The 15,236-nt window shown below is 40.3% G+C and overlaps 1 protein-coding gene across 1 annotated transcript; it reads left to right on the top strand.

Moving 5' to 3' along the window:
• Positions 1-166: 166 nt before the first annotated feature.
• POLR2G (RNA polymerase II subunit G) lies at positions 167-12,877 on the top strand. The gene is made up of 8 exons (XM_018565408.1): positions 167-194; positions 5,020-5,129; positions 6,017-6,176; positions 8,054-8,104; positions 8,742-8,807; positions 10,357-10,428; positions 12,021-12,054; positions 12,760-12,877. The coding sequence occupies exons 1-8, from the start codon at positions 183-185 to the stop codon at positions 12,771-12,773; spliced, it is 519 nt and encodes a 172-aa protein (XP_018420910.1). The 5' UTR covers positions 167-182; the 3' UTR covers positions 12,774-12,877.
• The last annotated feature ends 2,359 nt before the right edge of the window (positions 12,878-15,236 follow it).

Raw genomic sequence — 15,236 nt, 5'->3', positions numbered from 1 at the left:
TACAAAGTTTCGGCCAGCTGTGATCCCCCAGAGCTTCGACAGCAGCCAAACACCGCTGGCTCTACGTCACTTCCGCACGTCATGACGTCAGGAACGTAGGCCGTGCCCTGATTTGAACAAACTTTATTGTTCGGGCGCACAGTGTAAATACAAGTATAGCGTGTACGGAGATCCTTTCAGCTATGTTCTACCATGTGAGTATAAAATCTTTATCTGCGGTTATGATATATGTTATTCTTCATAAGGAGGGGGGGCTTTACGTGTCTGTAGCGTGCTAGACACTTGCTGCTCACTCATGGGTTGTTGGGAATATTGTACTATGTTCGGATTCACTGGCTGATCCAGATTATCTCAATGTTTCCAATGTATACACAATCATTGCAATATATACCCGCCACCAACAGATCCTCCGATCACTAGGAAGGACCTACACTATGCTTTGCAACAGACTAAGCCGGGCAAGTCTCCTGGTCCAGACGGCTTGCCCTCTCTATACTATAAACCAGCATTTTTCAACCTTATTCCAAGTATGGCGCCTTATACATGTATGCAAGATCTCGAGGCACCATGTAAACAAAAGTGTGGTTACTCACCCCCCCATTATATAATCCATGCTAGACTCTTATCTTAGGCATGGGTCCGGTATGAAATTCTAAGGCGGGGGGCAGGACCCCAGGCAAAAGAAAAACATCACATCAGAAGCCCCACTTCACATCAGAGAGTCTGCTGCCCCCTTTTTTGTAAAAATGTGAAGGAACCCGTGACAAAGCCAGAAGGCAACCCAGGGTACTTTTCTGAATTATATGCTTTTCTTTATTACCGAGCTGAATACGTCCCTTACAATCTTGTACAATTGTTTGAGGAATATGGAAGCCTTTTCAATCTAAAAATCAACTATTTGAAAATGGCGGCTCTTAATATTAATGTCCCCCTCCAGTGGCGCTTGGCCCTCCACAGGGGATATATCGCTTTTATTGGTCCATGTCATACATTAAGTATCTGGGGATTAATCTTTCTAAAGACCTGAAATGTATTTATCAGCTTAATTTCGTCATGCTCTGCAAAACAATTGAAAAAGACTACCGAAGTAGTCTGAATTGACATTCCCTAGAATGGCAATAATTTAAATGAATGTGCTTCCCAGGATGCTGTATCTCCTGCAAACAATTCTGATTACCTTGGCGCCCCCCTCTTTCTTGAACAATAAAAATAGACTCTTACTCAGCTTTGTGTGGGTTAGGAAGCCACCACAGATACACAGGTCCATTCTCCAAGATGCAAAGAATAGGGGTGGGTTTGGGGTCCCTAACCATTAAATATTACCAAGCGCATCACCTTATGAGGATGGTGGACTGGAATGTCCATGAACGTACCAAAGCATGGGTCCAGTGGGAACAGGCCTGGTCTAGGCATAGAATTTCGGCCCTCCCGTGGTTGGACAGGTATCGACGCAGGTGGCACAACATCATTGATAAGTGCCTCTTTACAGGTCTTTTATGCGGCATGCCGGAAGTTTTACATTCAATGGTACCTGGCTCTCTTACACCTTCGATGGGTAATTTTCAATTCCGTGGGCAATACGCAAAAATTTCACATTTTGGGATTGCTCAGAATTGCTCAAACTACCTTTTGAAACAGTAAAGTTGGGTAAGTTGGGATCGAGACATCTTATGCTTATACACCATGCTGCTTGACTTAAATCCCTTGGCTTCTCAACATTTCAAGAATAAGTGGGAATGCAGGTTAGGCATGTAATGCACTGAGGAACAGTTGGAGACCCTGACTCAAGAGTTCGCAATGTAATAATATTCAGGAAATCAACTACAAGATCTTTTCGCACTGGTATCGTACACCTGATTTCCTAAATCGACAGCAGGATCCCGGCATTTTGCTGATGCTGCTCAGGGGAAGTGGGATCACTGGTGGGATCACTGCTTCATATTTTCTGGTTGTGCTCTGAATTACAACCCATCTGGAAATCAGTCCATGGCCTTGTTCAGAAGGTCACTGGGAGTGGCATGCCATTTAAACCAGAAATGTTCTATTCCATGCTCATGCAGGGTCTGTGTGATGCCTACAAATGGTCTTTGCAAAACCATCTAATTAATACAGCTAGAATTATCATACCAGACAATGGTGGACAGTAGATCCACCAACGATTTAGGAAATGGATTACACAGGTGACATGTACAAGAAATGGAAGCGATTATGTTATCTAACAAGATAGAGCAGTAGTGTTCTCTGCACATGGAGCTGTTAGGAGCATTTCAAATCCAGTTCTTCTTATGCTTCTTTATCTGAATCCTATAGGACTCCAATGTCATGCCTGATCCCTCTGCTTGTAGCTCTTGAGTTACATAGGAGGGGAATTTGGTGGAGTTATTGGGGCCTGATGGAGGTTCCATAATCCGATTTATATGTGCTAAATCATTTTGTAAATTTAAGACATAGCAGTCAAAATTCGAAAATACACTTTGCCCACCGTGATGGTGGAAGAACAACCATGATGACCAAAGAGAATGTATCAGCACATAGCGACCATAAGCTTATTTCTACATCCAGTCATATTGACAGCACATACTTTTACAATTACTTCAAAAGGAAATGGACAGTCCTCATAAATTATTCCAGAGACTTGGCTGTATTGCTAATTATGGATCTTGGCTCAAATGTAGAGATGTGGTATTTATAGTAGTCCTTTTTTGTGGTTACCCTCATTTCATATGCAACTACCCTGTTATTGATCTTTCATTGATGTAGCATTAAGGAGCATTTGGAGAGCAGACTTTCCCTCCTAGGGCTGCAACAACTAATCGACATAATCGATTATAATCGATTATTGAAAAAGTTGTCAACTTTTTCAATAATCGATTAATCGGCTTCCGATCAGTTGGCCCTGTTCACGGCTCCACACGCTCCGCTGTATGTATAATGTATTGCTGGGATTTGTTGTATTCCTATATAGCTGGTGATATTCTGCACTGCACTGTATAGAGGACTACAAATCCCAGCAATAGTACATTATACAGCGCAATGCAGAATACCACCAGCTATAATGTACTATTGCTGGGATTTGTTGTAGTCCTCTATAGCCGGTGCAATTCTGCATTCATTGCTGTATAATTTTACACTTTCCATTTCACTATATTGCACACCACACTATTTTTTTCCACCGCTCCAAGCTTGCTCCTGTGATGGACTACAATCTCAATACAAACTAGTAGTCCCATCACTGGAGCCATTTTTAATTTTTTTTTTTATTGTTTATCCGATTAACCGATTAATCGAACTTAATAATCGGCTAACTAATCGATTTTGAAAATAATCGTTAGCTGCAGCTCTATTCCCTCCTAGAATGGATTCAGGAGGTATACCTTTTTGTGAATGGTTTTTAATTCCCTCACATAGTGCCATTTGCAGGAGTATTGAGCCAGAGTACCCATGGGCCCTACATTTCAAGGTACCATGCCACAAAGTTTCTATTCTCTAGTGTCATCAATACTTTGCTTGCTGTAAATATATTACAGGTTTGCTTTAAAATGCATGAATTTTCTGTACAATCTCCTTTTTAGATCTAGCAACATTTATGAAGTGCAAGGGCCTGCCTGACTGGATACAAATTGAATGAATTATTTAGGTTAATCTTCGTATTACAATTTTGCTAAATCTAAAAAAAGACAGTACAGTGATTTGTACAATCAGATTTAGTATTAAGCACCTTACTACAAATGGGATGGGACTTGCAATGTGCCTAATCCCCCTCCCCTTTGCCAAATTTCTCGTCTCTCCTGCTGTTCCTGGAAGCCCAGGATCACAATAAACTTTGCAAGGATGGACATCAAGGAACATCCATTTCCCAATGTCCTTTTGAGTTGTCAAAATCCCATCCAAAGCTGGGTACACAATCAATCTGTGCTTGATCAGCAGGAGAGACATTGATAGACCCTTCATGTCTACATGTCACTTGCCCAATGCTATCACAAAGAGGGCTTCTTAGGGGAGCCATACACCGCTCGAATTTCGGTTGATTTCTGCTAAATCAGTTGAAATTTGGGCCTTGGGTGGCCTTGTAGCCATGCAGCTCGACAAGTTGATTGAAAAATTGACTGAGATTTAAGATTATCAGCTGAACAGTGACTGCATCCTATTAGATGCAGACGCAGGTATTGCGGCTGTCTGTATGCAATAGCCGGCAGTGAAGAATCGAGTGATTTGACAGAAATCTAAACATATATGGCTAGCCTTGTGACCACAATAATATGAAATAAAAAAAATAAAATAAATGCATATATATATATACAGTATATTAACCATAACCCCCAAAAATGTCAATGTACCAGCACCCCTCTGTGCATATGCAAACGAAAGCACAGGTAGGGTGTGCACTTGTATGTAAACAAAGATGACTCCACACACTGGGTATACAGGTGAAACTCGAAAAATTAGAATATCGTGCAAAAGTTCTTTTTTTTCACTAATGCAACTTAAAAGGTAAAACTAATATATGAGATAGACTCATTACATGCAAAGCAAGATAGTTCAAGCCGTGATTTGTCATAATTGTGATGATTATGGCTTACAGCTCATGAAAACCCAGATCCACAATCTCAGAAAATTTTTGGCAGTGTGGGCAGGTGCCAAGTCCTGCTGGAAAATGAAGTCAGCATCCCCATAGAGCTCATCTGCGGAAGGAAGCATGAAGTGCTCCAAAATCTCCTGGTAGACGGCTAAGTTGCATTAGTGAAATAAATGAACTTTTGCACGATATTCTAATTTTTCGAGTTTTACCTGTATAATGGGGTTTTAGGTAATTTTCTAGCGAAAAATTAAGATTGCTCCAGCAGCAAAAGAGTTAAATTGGACCAATATTGATGTGTAGAATTTTTTTTTTAATTCACTTGGGTACATAGATTAAAAGTGTGCATGTAATAGTTCTTCTTTACTGGAGTATATTGTTTTTCAAACACTTTGTGGCAGAAATTATTTCTAGACAATATAACTCACCATTTCTTGTTGCAGATATCACTGGAACATGAGATTCTTCTGCACCCCAGGTATTTTGGGCCAAACCTTCTCAACACGGTCAAGCAGAAGTTGTTCACTGAGGTGGAGGGGACATGCACTGGCAAGTAAGTATATGCAACTAGCAAGTAAATGTGACCAGATGTATCTTTACATGTGAAGATTTAAAGTACAACTTTTTAGTAATAAAAATGTAGGCATCTGAGTACAGGACTAAAATGTGGGCTTGAGCACCCTGCCACAACGCTCGAATATGTAAATGTAAAGATCCAGACTGGCCTTTCCACACTTTCTTATTGGCTGGTAAGACTGTTCTTCGTAGTAATGGGCTTCTGCATAGTGTTTACATTAGGAGTGTAATGATGTCACGGCACATTCTGAGTGCGGAGGCTGGGGCAGAGCTGTTGCAGCTCTACCCAGCATCTTTCTGCAGCAATAGATTCCCTATAGCATAACAAATCTTCACTTTTTAGGTTAAGCTCTATTTTACAAATCGGCAAAATAACATGTGTTGTGATACTGGCCTTCAGTAAAAGCCAGTAATACCCCTTTCACTTTAAGGCATACTTTCCCCAGTCATCGTCCAGGGCAGCCTATGAGAGATGGGATCCTCCCACCTGAAACGGGAAACACATCATCCACAATTAGAATAAAAAGGGCGGTCCCTCCTAATCACCTCCAGTATTTTGTGTTTCCTCCGGCCGAACAGGAGCACCGCAACGTTTGTTATTTTACTCCAGGCCTATCATGCTAGATAGCAGGGGCCTCCTGAGGCATGCTGCTCTCACTCGCAGGACAGTGGACCTGTAGGGTCTCTAAGATTGAAATTTTTGTTTTTCATTTTACACTTCTTGTCCAGCATGATTCATTTGGAGTGTGATTTCTAGTAATGAACCATGGTTTTTTTTTTTATAGATGCTCAAAAACCCTATTTAATCACATCAGCATAACCAAACCAAAGCACACTCTTATTTTATTCCTATTTTTCCTCCAGGTACGGTTTTGTGATTGCCGTTACTACAATTGATAACATCGGCGCAGGGGTGATTCAACCTGGAAGAGGCTTCGTTCTTTATCCTGTCAAGTACAAGGCCATTGTCTTCCGGCCTTTCAAGGGAGAGGTAGTGGATGCCGTAGTTACTCAAGTCAATAAGGTGAGATTTCATTTAGCAAAACATTTGAAACTTTAGTAAAAAAAATAATAATTCTGCATATGTGGTGATTTTACTACTTTCCAAAAAAGTGACACTTCTGTTCATCCACTTTTCTTTCACAAAGGTTTTATTGTTTTTTGTTTTTTTTTTGTATAGAGCGTACAAAGATAACAAAGTCAAGGCTTGCAAGCCATGTGGCAGATAACAATACGGAGAGGAGGCAGTCTTAGTGCTACGCAGAGCACAACACAGTACTTTGAGTTACCAACAAACTTGGTGTTGAGGATCCTGAAAAATGGCACAATAAGGACAGCATTGTATATACCTAATGGGCAGACAGTAGGGATCGAGAAGGAAGGATCGCTATTTGGGAAACATTGCAATTCTGGATTCTGATCCTCTAGGAAAGGATGGCCATAGGTCTCAACATTATGCCACAGGACGTGTGGTCCAGAGGGGGAAGAGCACGTTAATCAGTATATACGTTTGGGGGAAAAGGTGAAGGGGAGGGATAAAGAGTACTGCAGAAGGTACAGATGGGTGGGGAGAAGGCGGGGGGTGGGAAGAAACAAGAGGAAGGTGGGGTAGAAGGAGCCATTCAGGAGGACAGAAGGGGAGGGGGAGTACACGGTCTCTAGATGGATAGCAGCTGCGAATCGAAAGATGGTGGTCTAGAGTAATCAATCCAAGGCTGCCAGATCGCAAGGAAGCGGTCATGTGTGTCTGACAATATCGCCGTCAGTTTTTCGTTCGCTAAAATATCGTCTAGGTGATTCTTGACCTCCTGTTCATCCACTTTTCATATAACTCTGTTATATTGTATAGCCAGTAGAGCTACACTGCTATTCATAGGAAAATAAACTCGCAATCGTTACACACTAACTCCAGCCTACTGCACAATGAATGAATGAACATTAGAAAACTGGTGAAGTCCTCTCCCCTCTCTGTAAGCTTCCTGAACACCTCTAACTTCACATTTTAGTCTCTAGAACATTAGGAATACAGCATCAAAGAAAACAAAACAACCTGATTGGTTTACAATACTGGCACTTCCAAGCTCGGACATATTTCTGCTTTGCAGCGGATTATGAACTTGGATTTTATGTAATTATATTAGCAGTGATTACAAATATGTTTGAAGAATACCTAACTGGGCAAAAGGTTTTTTTTTTTTTGTTTTGTCATTTTTGCTGAGAGCTCTGAAATGGTACTACCAAGCTTAATTAAGAATTAAGTGAAAAAGTTAAATTGTATTTACTCCCACAGGGCCATAGTCTCTTTCCCTTCCCCAGGAGACAGCACTTGGCCAATCAAGAGTCACCTGTGCTGTCACATTAAAGAAGGGGAGTGACTTGCATGCTTATCCATATACACAGAAATTCAGGGTATTTTACACGGCTTCCAATGACCAAACAAAGTAGAGAGCGAAGGGAAAAATAAGGAAATGCTGCTGGGAGTGGGAGCTACGTGGACATTTTACTTGCAGTGCATTCACAAATGAAAGGGTCACTTTAAGCACTATGGTTAATGTGTAAATTAAATCTTGAAGGTTAGTGTTGGCTGGTATTTCTTTTCCCCTCCATGTTTCCGAAACATGCATTAGTGTGCCAGAATGAATGCTATGTAATGTCTGCTACCATGAATTGGTCTTATAGTTGAATTCCATATGAATGTAGGAATGTAAAATTAATATTTTCACACAGCTTCTAGTGTAATGTATATTTTTTGCTGGTAAGATTGTCAAATCTCCCTTTTAAAAGGATGAATATCTTCTGGTAGTCTATGGGAGACATGATTCTCCTGTCTACTAGGTGTGTGTGTGTGTGTCAATCAAGGATGGCAGTGTTTATAATCCACTTATTTCTTGAACTTTACAGGTTGGGTTATTTACAGAAATTGGACCTATGTCCTGCTTCATTTCAAGACATGTAAGTTTCTTTTAATATTTTGAACACTGTGGAACTCTTTTAATGAGGCACGATTCATTGACAACTGAGCAGCAACTATCATGTTATGACAGATAAAAAATGAATTCTGGTTGTATAGGTTACTGCACACTGTTGCTGATTGCACTGCCTTGTTGATTAAAAGGGACCATAAAGGAAAATGTTACTTTAAGTACAGTTGTCATTAACTACCTCCCGGCCAGCCGCTGTGTATACACGGCCTGCCGGGAGCTTCTTGGATGTAACTGGGCGTGTGTACACGTCCTGTTACATCCGCCCGCTCGGGCGCGGGAAATCTCCTGTTGTGTACAGCCTTCTTGTTAAATAATTGCCTTCCTCCCCACACCCTAAATATTGGCTCTGCCCAGCATAACACAGTCCTTTTAAGGGTTAGGTCTCGGGCCGGGTTCTCTTTCCACTGCATACGCGCACCATAGCCCTGTGTATTTATGGCTAAACCATACTCTTGGTGGCCCCCAGTGGATTACAGCTCATCCATAGCTATTAATGGAGTTATAGAGCACTGTAGGAAAATGACTTGGTTTATGCTGGTGTTGCATTTAAAGTGTGCATATATCTACTTATGAAGGTATCTAACTGATCTTGTTCTTTGTTTCAGTCCATTCCATCTGAAATGGAGTTTGACCCCAATTCTAATCCACCTTGTTATAAGACTGTAGATGAGGTAAGAGACATGCCTATCTCTTGGCTAAAAAGCAAAGAATCATATGGGATGACTGGGTACAATGTGTGGTATTATACGTTACCAGAAAGGTTTTACTACTTTATGCAAAATACATAAAAATGTGTAGTGCTTAAAATTGTTCAAAATAACCTTTGGTATATTTTTAGAGCCCCATCAAACCTTTTTGAAAGTGTCTGCATAAATTCAGTGTGTATAAAGAAAACTCATTGTTGAAGGTATTACTTCTGTTGTTTTTACAATTCAACTCCAGCCCCAGTAAAACAGCCCACTTCCCACCAGTAGGCTCGCGCCAACAATCATCCCACTTTCAAAGGCTGTTAAATCGCGTTGTTTACCCATATTGTAAACAACCTGCTTCCCTATATATTCTGTCTGCGATTGGCTGTAGTTCCACCCCAGGCTAAAGCCCAATTTGTGGGAGTTCCCATAGAAGTACAGCTAGCACAAAGTGTGAATCTTACCCTGCCAACACTGACTCCTAATTCTTAACACCAGCCTTAGTAAATGATTAGTTGGGACTGTGTGATCTATCTGATGTGCTTTGTATGTTTACAAGCTGTGGGCAGATCACAAAGCCACGCAGAGTTGGATAATCTTTTACTATTGTGAAATAATAGTCAGCGCTGTCGAGGCTATATCTGTGATCTTTGATATATCTGCAACTGCTAGTGAACATGCATACCACTGGCAGATAGATCATGCAGCCCCAACAACGATGACTGTTCATTCACAATCGTAAAGTTCATTCTGCGCTGAGGGGCTGTGTGATCTATCTGCCTGTGCTGTGTATGAACAGCCCAAGATAGATAACCCAGCCATGACAGCACTGTTTATCCACAATGTCAAAGATCATTCAGTGCTGTGGTGCTATGTGATCTAACCTCTGCTTGTAAACAGTACCAGCAGATAGATCATACAGCCCAGACAGTGCTGATTGCTCTTTTACTAGTGCTTTTGTTGTGGATGGAGCTGTGCTGAATGACGGCTCTCGTCTCCAGTGTGCACCTGCTGCCCAAGTTAAATCCTGTCAGTAAGCCCTCATTAGTTATCCATTTCTCGTGAGCTCATGGTTGGACAGTGATGGGTGTAAGCTGACAACCACACTAGCTCTGGAATGGGGCTACAGATTAGAACAGGACAAAGTACTGCATGGAGGTGGTTTATATGAGGTGACACATGCATCTTTGATGTATTTAAATGTGTATACATTATGTCCCTCCTTTCCTTAAGTTCCTGCAGTTTCTCCTGATATGTTTTCAACCTCAGAACTTTCAACATTCTTGTTGCCTGTCTATGAACTCGTTCTGTCTTCTCAGGGTATTTTTGTAAGGGCTGGACTGGGCACACTATTCTAAATGAGGTCTAGCTAAAGTTCTAGATAGGGGAATTGGGACTACCTCCTTCCGAATGCTAGTTCTTCTAGTGATGCACCCCAGAGTTCTGTTTGCTTTTACCACTGACAGGCCACACTGTTTGCTCATTTTGCAATTATCATAATCATTAACCAATATGCTAATGTCTCCTGTAGGATGTCGTTATACAGCAAGATGATGAAATTCGCCTGAAGATTGTGGGAACTAGAGTGGATAAGAATGATATTGTAAGTAAAACAAGCCTTTCACATATGCACTTTGAAACCACATCTTCCTTTTTAAAGGCCAGCTTCACTTCATAAAATGTTGCATCTGACAACTCTGCTGTCGGAAATCTGCGGGTGTACTATTTCCACAATCAAAGATTAGGTCACTAAAGATATTTCATTTTGATAGTCTTTATCAAAAAAAAAGCCTGATTGTTGGCATTCGAGGGCATATAAAGAAAATCAACGGCTTTTTACCTTGTTCATTAGTTGGATGTCCAAGCCTGGAGGTCAGAGGAACTTTGCCTAGCATTTGTTCTAGTCAGATGATTGGAATATTTTGAGGGGAGGAGACCTGTTTTAGGGCAACTGATGACTTGCTGCAGGTTTCAGGGCTGTCATCTTGTTCCTGGCTTTACTACGTTAGTCACTGACCTGAAACGAGTGTGTAGAATTGGTGAGTTCAGACTTCACTTGTGGAATGTTTCTTTTTATTTTTTTTAGGTCAGTGACTTATTAGCTTGTGATGCCATTTTTAGGATGACGACCACCAAAGTCTGCAATGTCGACTCCCTTATTTCTGACCTAATGACTTAAGTTGTTGTGGTTTTTTTTTAACTCCAGTTGCAGAGGCTCCTATATGCATACCCATTACAGAGGCTCCTATATTGAAATCTGTGTTTTAGAGTGTACAGGACATGCTTTTTACTCTGAGTGGGATACCTTGGCACTTAGCTGTTTGTTCTTTAGTCACAAGAGTGTTTAGTTATAAGATTAACCTAGTAGAATCTGGATCATATTTTGAAGTTCTGTGTAGACAATTGGTAATGGTTAAACTGTACATAAAGAGCAATTCCAGGCAGCAAACGATGTTGGTCATTGAACTACTCAATATCTTCAGACAACATTGCAACTATGTTCAAGTCAGAAACACTCCGTTATATCGAAGTAGTATAATTATAAAAATCCAGCACATATTGGTTTAGTGGATTTCTCGCAGGGCTTGAGGGTAAAACTGCAGCACCTTATCACATTATTTTGATCTGTGCTATCATTAGATTTTATTGTGAGGGTAAGGTCACAGTGGGCTTGGATAAAAGGGCATTGCACGGTCAAATTCAGGGACATTATTAAAATTAAGGATACTTTCACCTATAAGGGTTTAGCTTCCACAAAAGCCAGCTCCACAAGGTGACTGTCAAGGCTAAAATGATACCTTCTAAAGAAGAAATATTGAGATGGATGTTTCTGACCTCCTTTTTGAAACTGCCAAAGTTTCAGACATGGAACAAAAATGCAGCATGGAATGTCAGAATTCCTTATTGCTGTATTGGTTGTTGGTGAGTGACTCTGAAGATGATGACATAGTCAAACCACCAGCTTGACAACCAGGCAACTGGCATTTACTGAAGGAGCAAGGGCAGTTTACATAATTCTTTTGACTGCTTCACTTGTAATATTTTTTTTTTCTATGTAAATGTTGCTTTGTGTAATGTCTTGTATGTAAAAAAGAATAAAATAGAAGCAGTAGGGGTTTTACATTACTCATTTTTATTAGTGTCCTACTGTATAATCTACAGTACTCTATAATCTAACATTTAATTTCTTTTCAGTTTGCAATTGGCTCTTTGATGGACGATTACTTGGGTGAGTGTCTGATGTGCTGGGCTATTTACTACTTTAGGTTCATTTTTTTTTTTTTTTTAAAGCTGATGTTTATCACAAACAGAAGATGTCTTATTAGCTGTGGCAATACTGTGCACGCTAGTGAGCTTGATTTTATTTTTAAGAAAGGAGTGGAAAGCAGAGTTTACATTTACTTCCTCTTATGGGATAGGAACACAAACATCATCAAAAAACAGAAGGAACTCTATAAATTATTACCATTTAAAGGTCTGCTAAACTAGACTAGGCTGTGGTAAACCGTGTGATTTACCATAGTATAGAGAGTATCCAGCAGAATCTTTTTGCCTTCACACTCTCTCTGATTTTAAACACCAGGCTGAACAGTGGAGATGGAGAGAGATGGGGTTGACTTGTTTAGGTTTCTGTACATTTAAGCTTGAGCTATTGAGCTCTGTAAACAGGCTTTTTTCATTAGTAAACCAGTTAACAATAACTCATAAATCTATGGGGGGGTATATAATGTAGATATAAAATCTAAACAATATTTAATATTTACCTGGCTTAAAAATTAGATTGCTTTAGGAAACATAGTAATATTACATATTTTCTTTTATTATGCTCAGGACGAGCATAATAAAAGAAAATATGTAATATTACTGTTTCCTTTTTAAAACTTGATGCAGGTGAAACCGTGCCATTAAACTTTTCCTCTTGTGCCTCTTGCAGGTCTGGTGAGCTAATGTGGTCCACCTGCTGTCGGATGAAGCTCCTTTATGCCCAGTTTATTATAGTAAATTGTGTTGTGTTGCCCCATAAGACAGTCATCATTCAGCAGCATATAGCTATATTTGCCACATAAGGCTCAATTGTAATGATATTTATTTCCTGTAATCATTCTTTATTTTCACCAATAACATCTCAAAACAAAATCTGAAAGTAAGGATCAGTGTGGCAAAGAACACATTCGGTTTAGCTTGGTGAACTGTCCGAATAATTATTGTAATGTTGACTTCTGTTTTTCAAAGAGTGTTATTTTATTAAAGAAAAATAAAAACCCAATGCAGTTGTTCAAGAATTTTAATTTCATGTGTTCCATGCTTTAATTTAACTTTCATTCCTCTTCAAAACTTGATTTCTTTTGTGGTTTCAGTGTTTTTATCCTCGATTTCTATAAATCACCTTCTCAGGCTTATTATAATTAACTTCACTGGGAGTTATAATCAATGCGCTAGAATTTCCTCTTTTGGCCCCTTGCTGAAACTGATGCATTTTTTTATGCCAGAACTTTGTGAGCTTAAAGTGTAGCAGCTTCCAATCTCCCAGCTGTGTCCCCAACTGCTTAGATACAGCTAATCAGAAGGGAGTGAAGGGGGGATGACCTGAATTAACCCTTTCGCTGCCAAGGACGTACGTCGTACGGAGCTACAAAAGTGCTTCCAGCTGGCCAGCTCAGTACGTCGTACGGACCTGGCATTTACAGTTCTACTATAAGCTGATGGTCGCTTTAGCGACCATCAGCTTATAGTAGAACTGTTCAGCAGACTGTCCCCTTTAAATTAATAGCTGTTGAAAAATGTTCCGGAGGGCTTGGCAGCGAAAGGGTTAAGGTGTTTTTTACTTTTAAGATCAAAGTAGAAAGTCCCTTTTAAATAAACTTCTGCTCTCTAACGTCAAGCATTTCTAATTATATAAATAATATGGGGTTAATAAAAGATTTCTTGTTCCTAAGAAAATGAGGGGACTGTAGACTAAACCTTTAATATCATAGCTGTTTAGATCTCTAGATATAACCTTTAAGTGGTTCTTATCCTTGTGGAACTTCACATCTTCTTAAATGACATTTAATACTTGCAGTCTTCTCATACTTATGTGCTCTACCAGGCTTATAATTATATAAGTGCCACTCATCCGTACATGTACGTATGTTACCTATCGGACTTGCATACAGCCGTGCCTGTAAGCCTTTTGTTTTGTACAGGTGGCTGCTGTATACAAAGACCTTTGACTCCTTGGCTTGGAAATATACAGCCCTCTGTGGCTGCTTGAATGAGCCTTAACTGGAAGGGTTGATTGCACTGCTTGAGATGGAGTGAATAGGACACAGACCAGCTCTAAATTTCAATAATAATGTTGACAGGTGTAGAGACCAAAAAAGAACAAATAAGAGAAGTCCATGCCCTGCCATAAACTTTGTGCAGATATCTATTTTGTTACGTTTTTTTTATATACTTTAGCTGGGGCAGAACGTAGGTGAATATTATACATGTGCTGAGGTTTGGGGGTCCCTGAGACACAAGGAAGCACTTTTTGTCACAATTTAGAGGACCTGCAGGCATATTTGTTGCCAGCCATCACATATTGTGTTTACTTTCAGTAACCTCAGTCAAACAAATAAACATTCTCTTGACCAGTCTACATGCCCTTTTGTTAAGCTTTTTATTACGCAGTCTCTGCTAGCCTTTTCACAACAGCCAAAGCAGTGGATTCACTGGCAGTTCAGTCATGGCATGAAAACAAAAGAGTGGAGTGAGTGGTGACAGCACATTAAATGTTGCATTCTGGCCGGAAGCTGTCAAATGTCTCATTTTGCGGCGGGTGGCGGGCTTCTTTTTTTTTTATTTAATTCGACGAGTCGGATGGTGCCATTCATTGTGATTTGACGTGGACCTACAGAGCTGGATGACGTGATTGACCCTGGACTACATTGATGGATCTTCCTCCTTTTTTTATTTTTGTTTGTTATTATAAAGGACTGGTCAAAAACTGTCTGATTTTTGTTCAATTAATTTTTTTTCCAAAAGTCCTGGTCTCTTTTTATTTACTTTTTATTTAACCCTTTAGTGAATGAGTAGGGGTACAACTACCTCTTACTCATTCACAAGGGGGGGGGGGGCGCATCTGCGTGCCCTTTTTATGAAAGGGGGTACCCCTATGCAAATAAGCTCCCCTGCCTGCAGACCCCCACAACCACCGGGTCAGGGTTGTAAGAAAGGTCCATTGGCATGCGGACAAGGTGCTTTTCCAGGGGGTACCCCTGGAAAAGCACCCTCCCAATACCAAGGGCATGTGGCCTGGTATGGTGTGCGTGTGGCCCCACACTTTTTTTTTTACATTAGGGGTCCCTCCTAACCTAAAGGGTCTGGTATGAATTGGGAGGGGGACCCCACACTTTTTAAAAAATGTATTCTAATTCTCAAAACTTT

Source organism: Nanorana parkeri, unplaced genomic scaffold, assembly GCF_000935625.1.
Source record: "Nanorana parkeri isolate BGI_ZX_2015 unplaced genomic scaffold, ASM93562v1 scaffold25, whole genome shotgun sequence".
Taxonomy (NCBI): Eukaryota; Metazoa; Chordata; class Amphibia; order Anura; family Dicroglossidae; genus Nanorana; species Nanorana parkeri.
This window is presented reverse-complemented; position numbering and strand designations above follow the sequence as displayed.

Coding starts and splice junctions, on each gene's coding strand:
- POLR2G (XM_018565408.1), top strand. Junction 6,177..8,053: donor TAGTTACTCAAGTCAATAAG/GTGAGATTTCAT, acceptor TGAACTTTACAG/GTTGGGTTATTTACAGAAAT. Junction 10,429..12,020: donor GAGTGGATAAGAATGATATT/GTAAGTAAAACA, acceptor ATTTCTTTTCAG/TTTGCAATTGGCTCTTTGAT.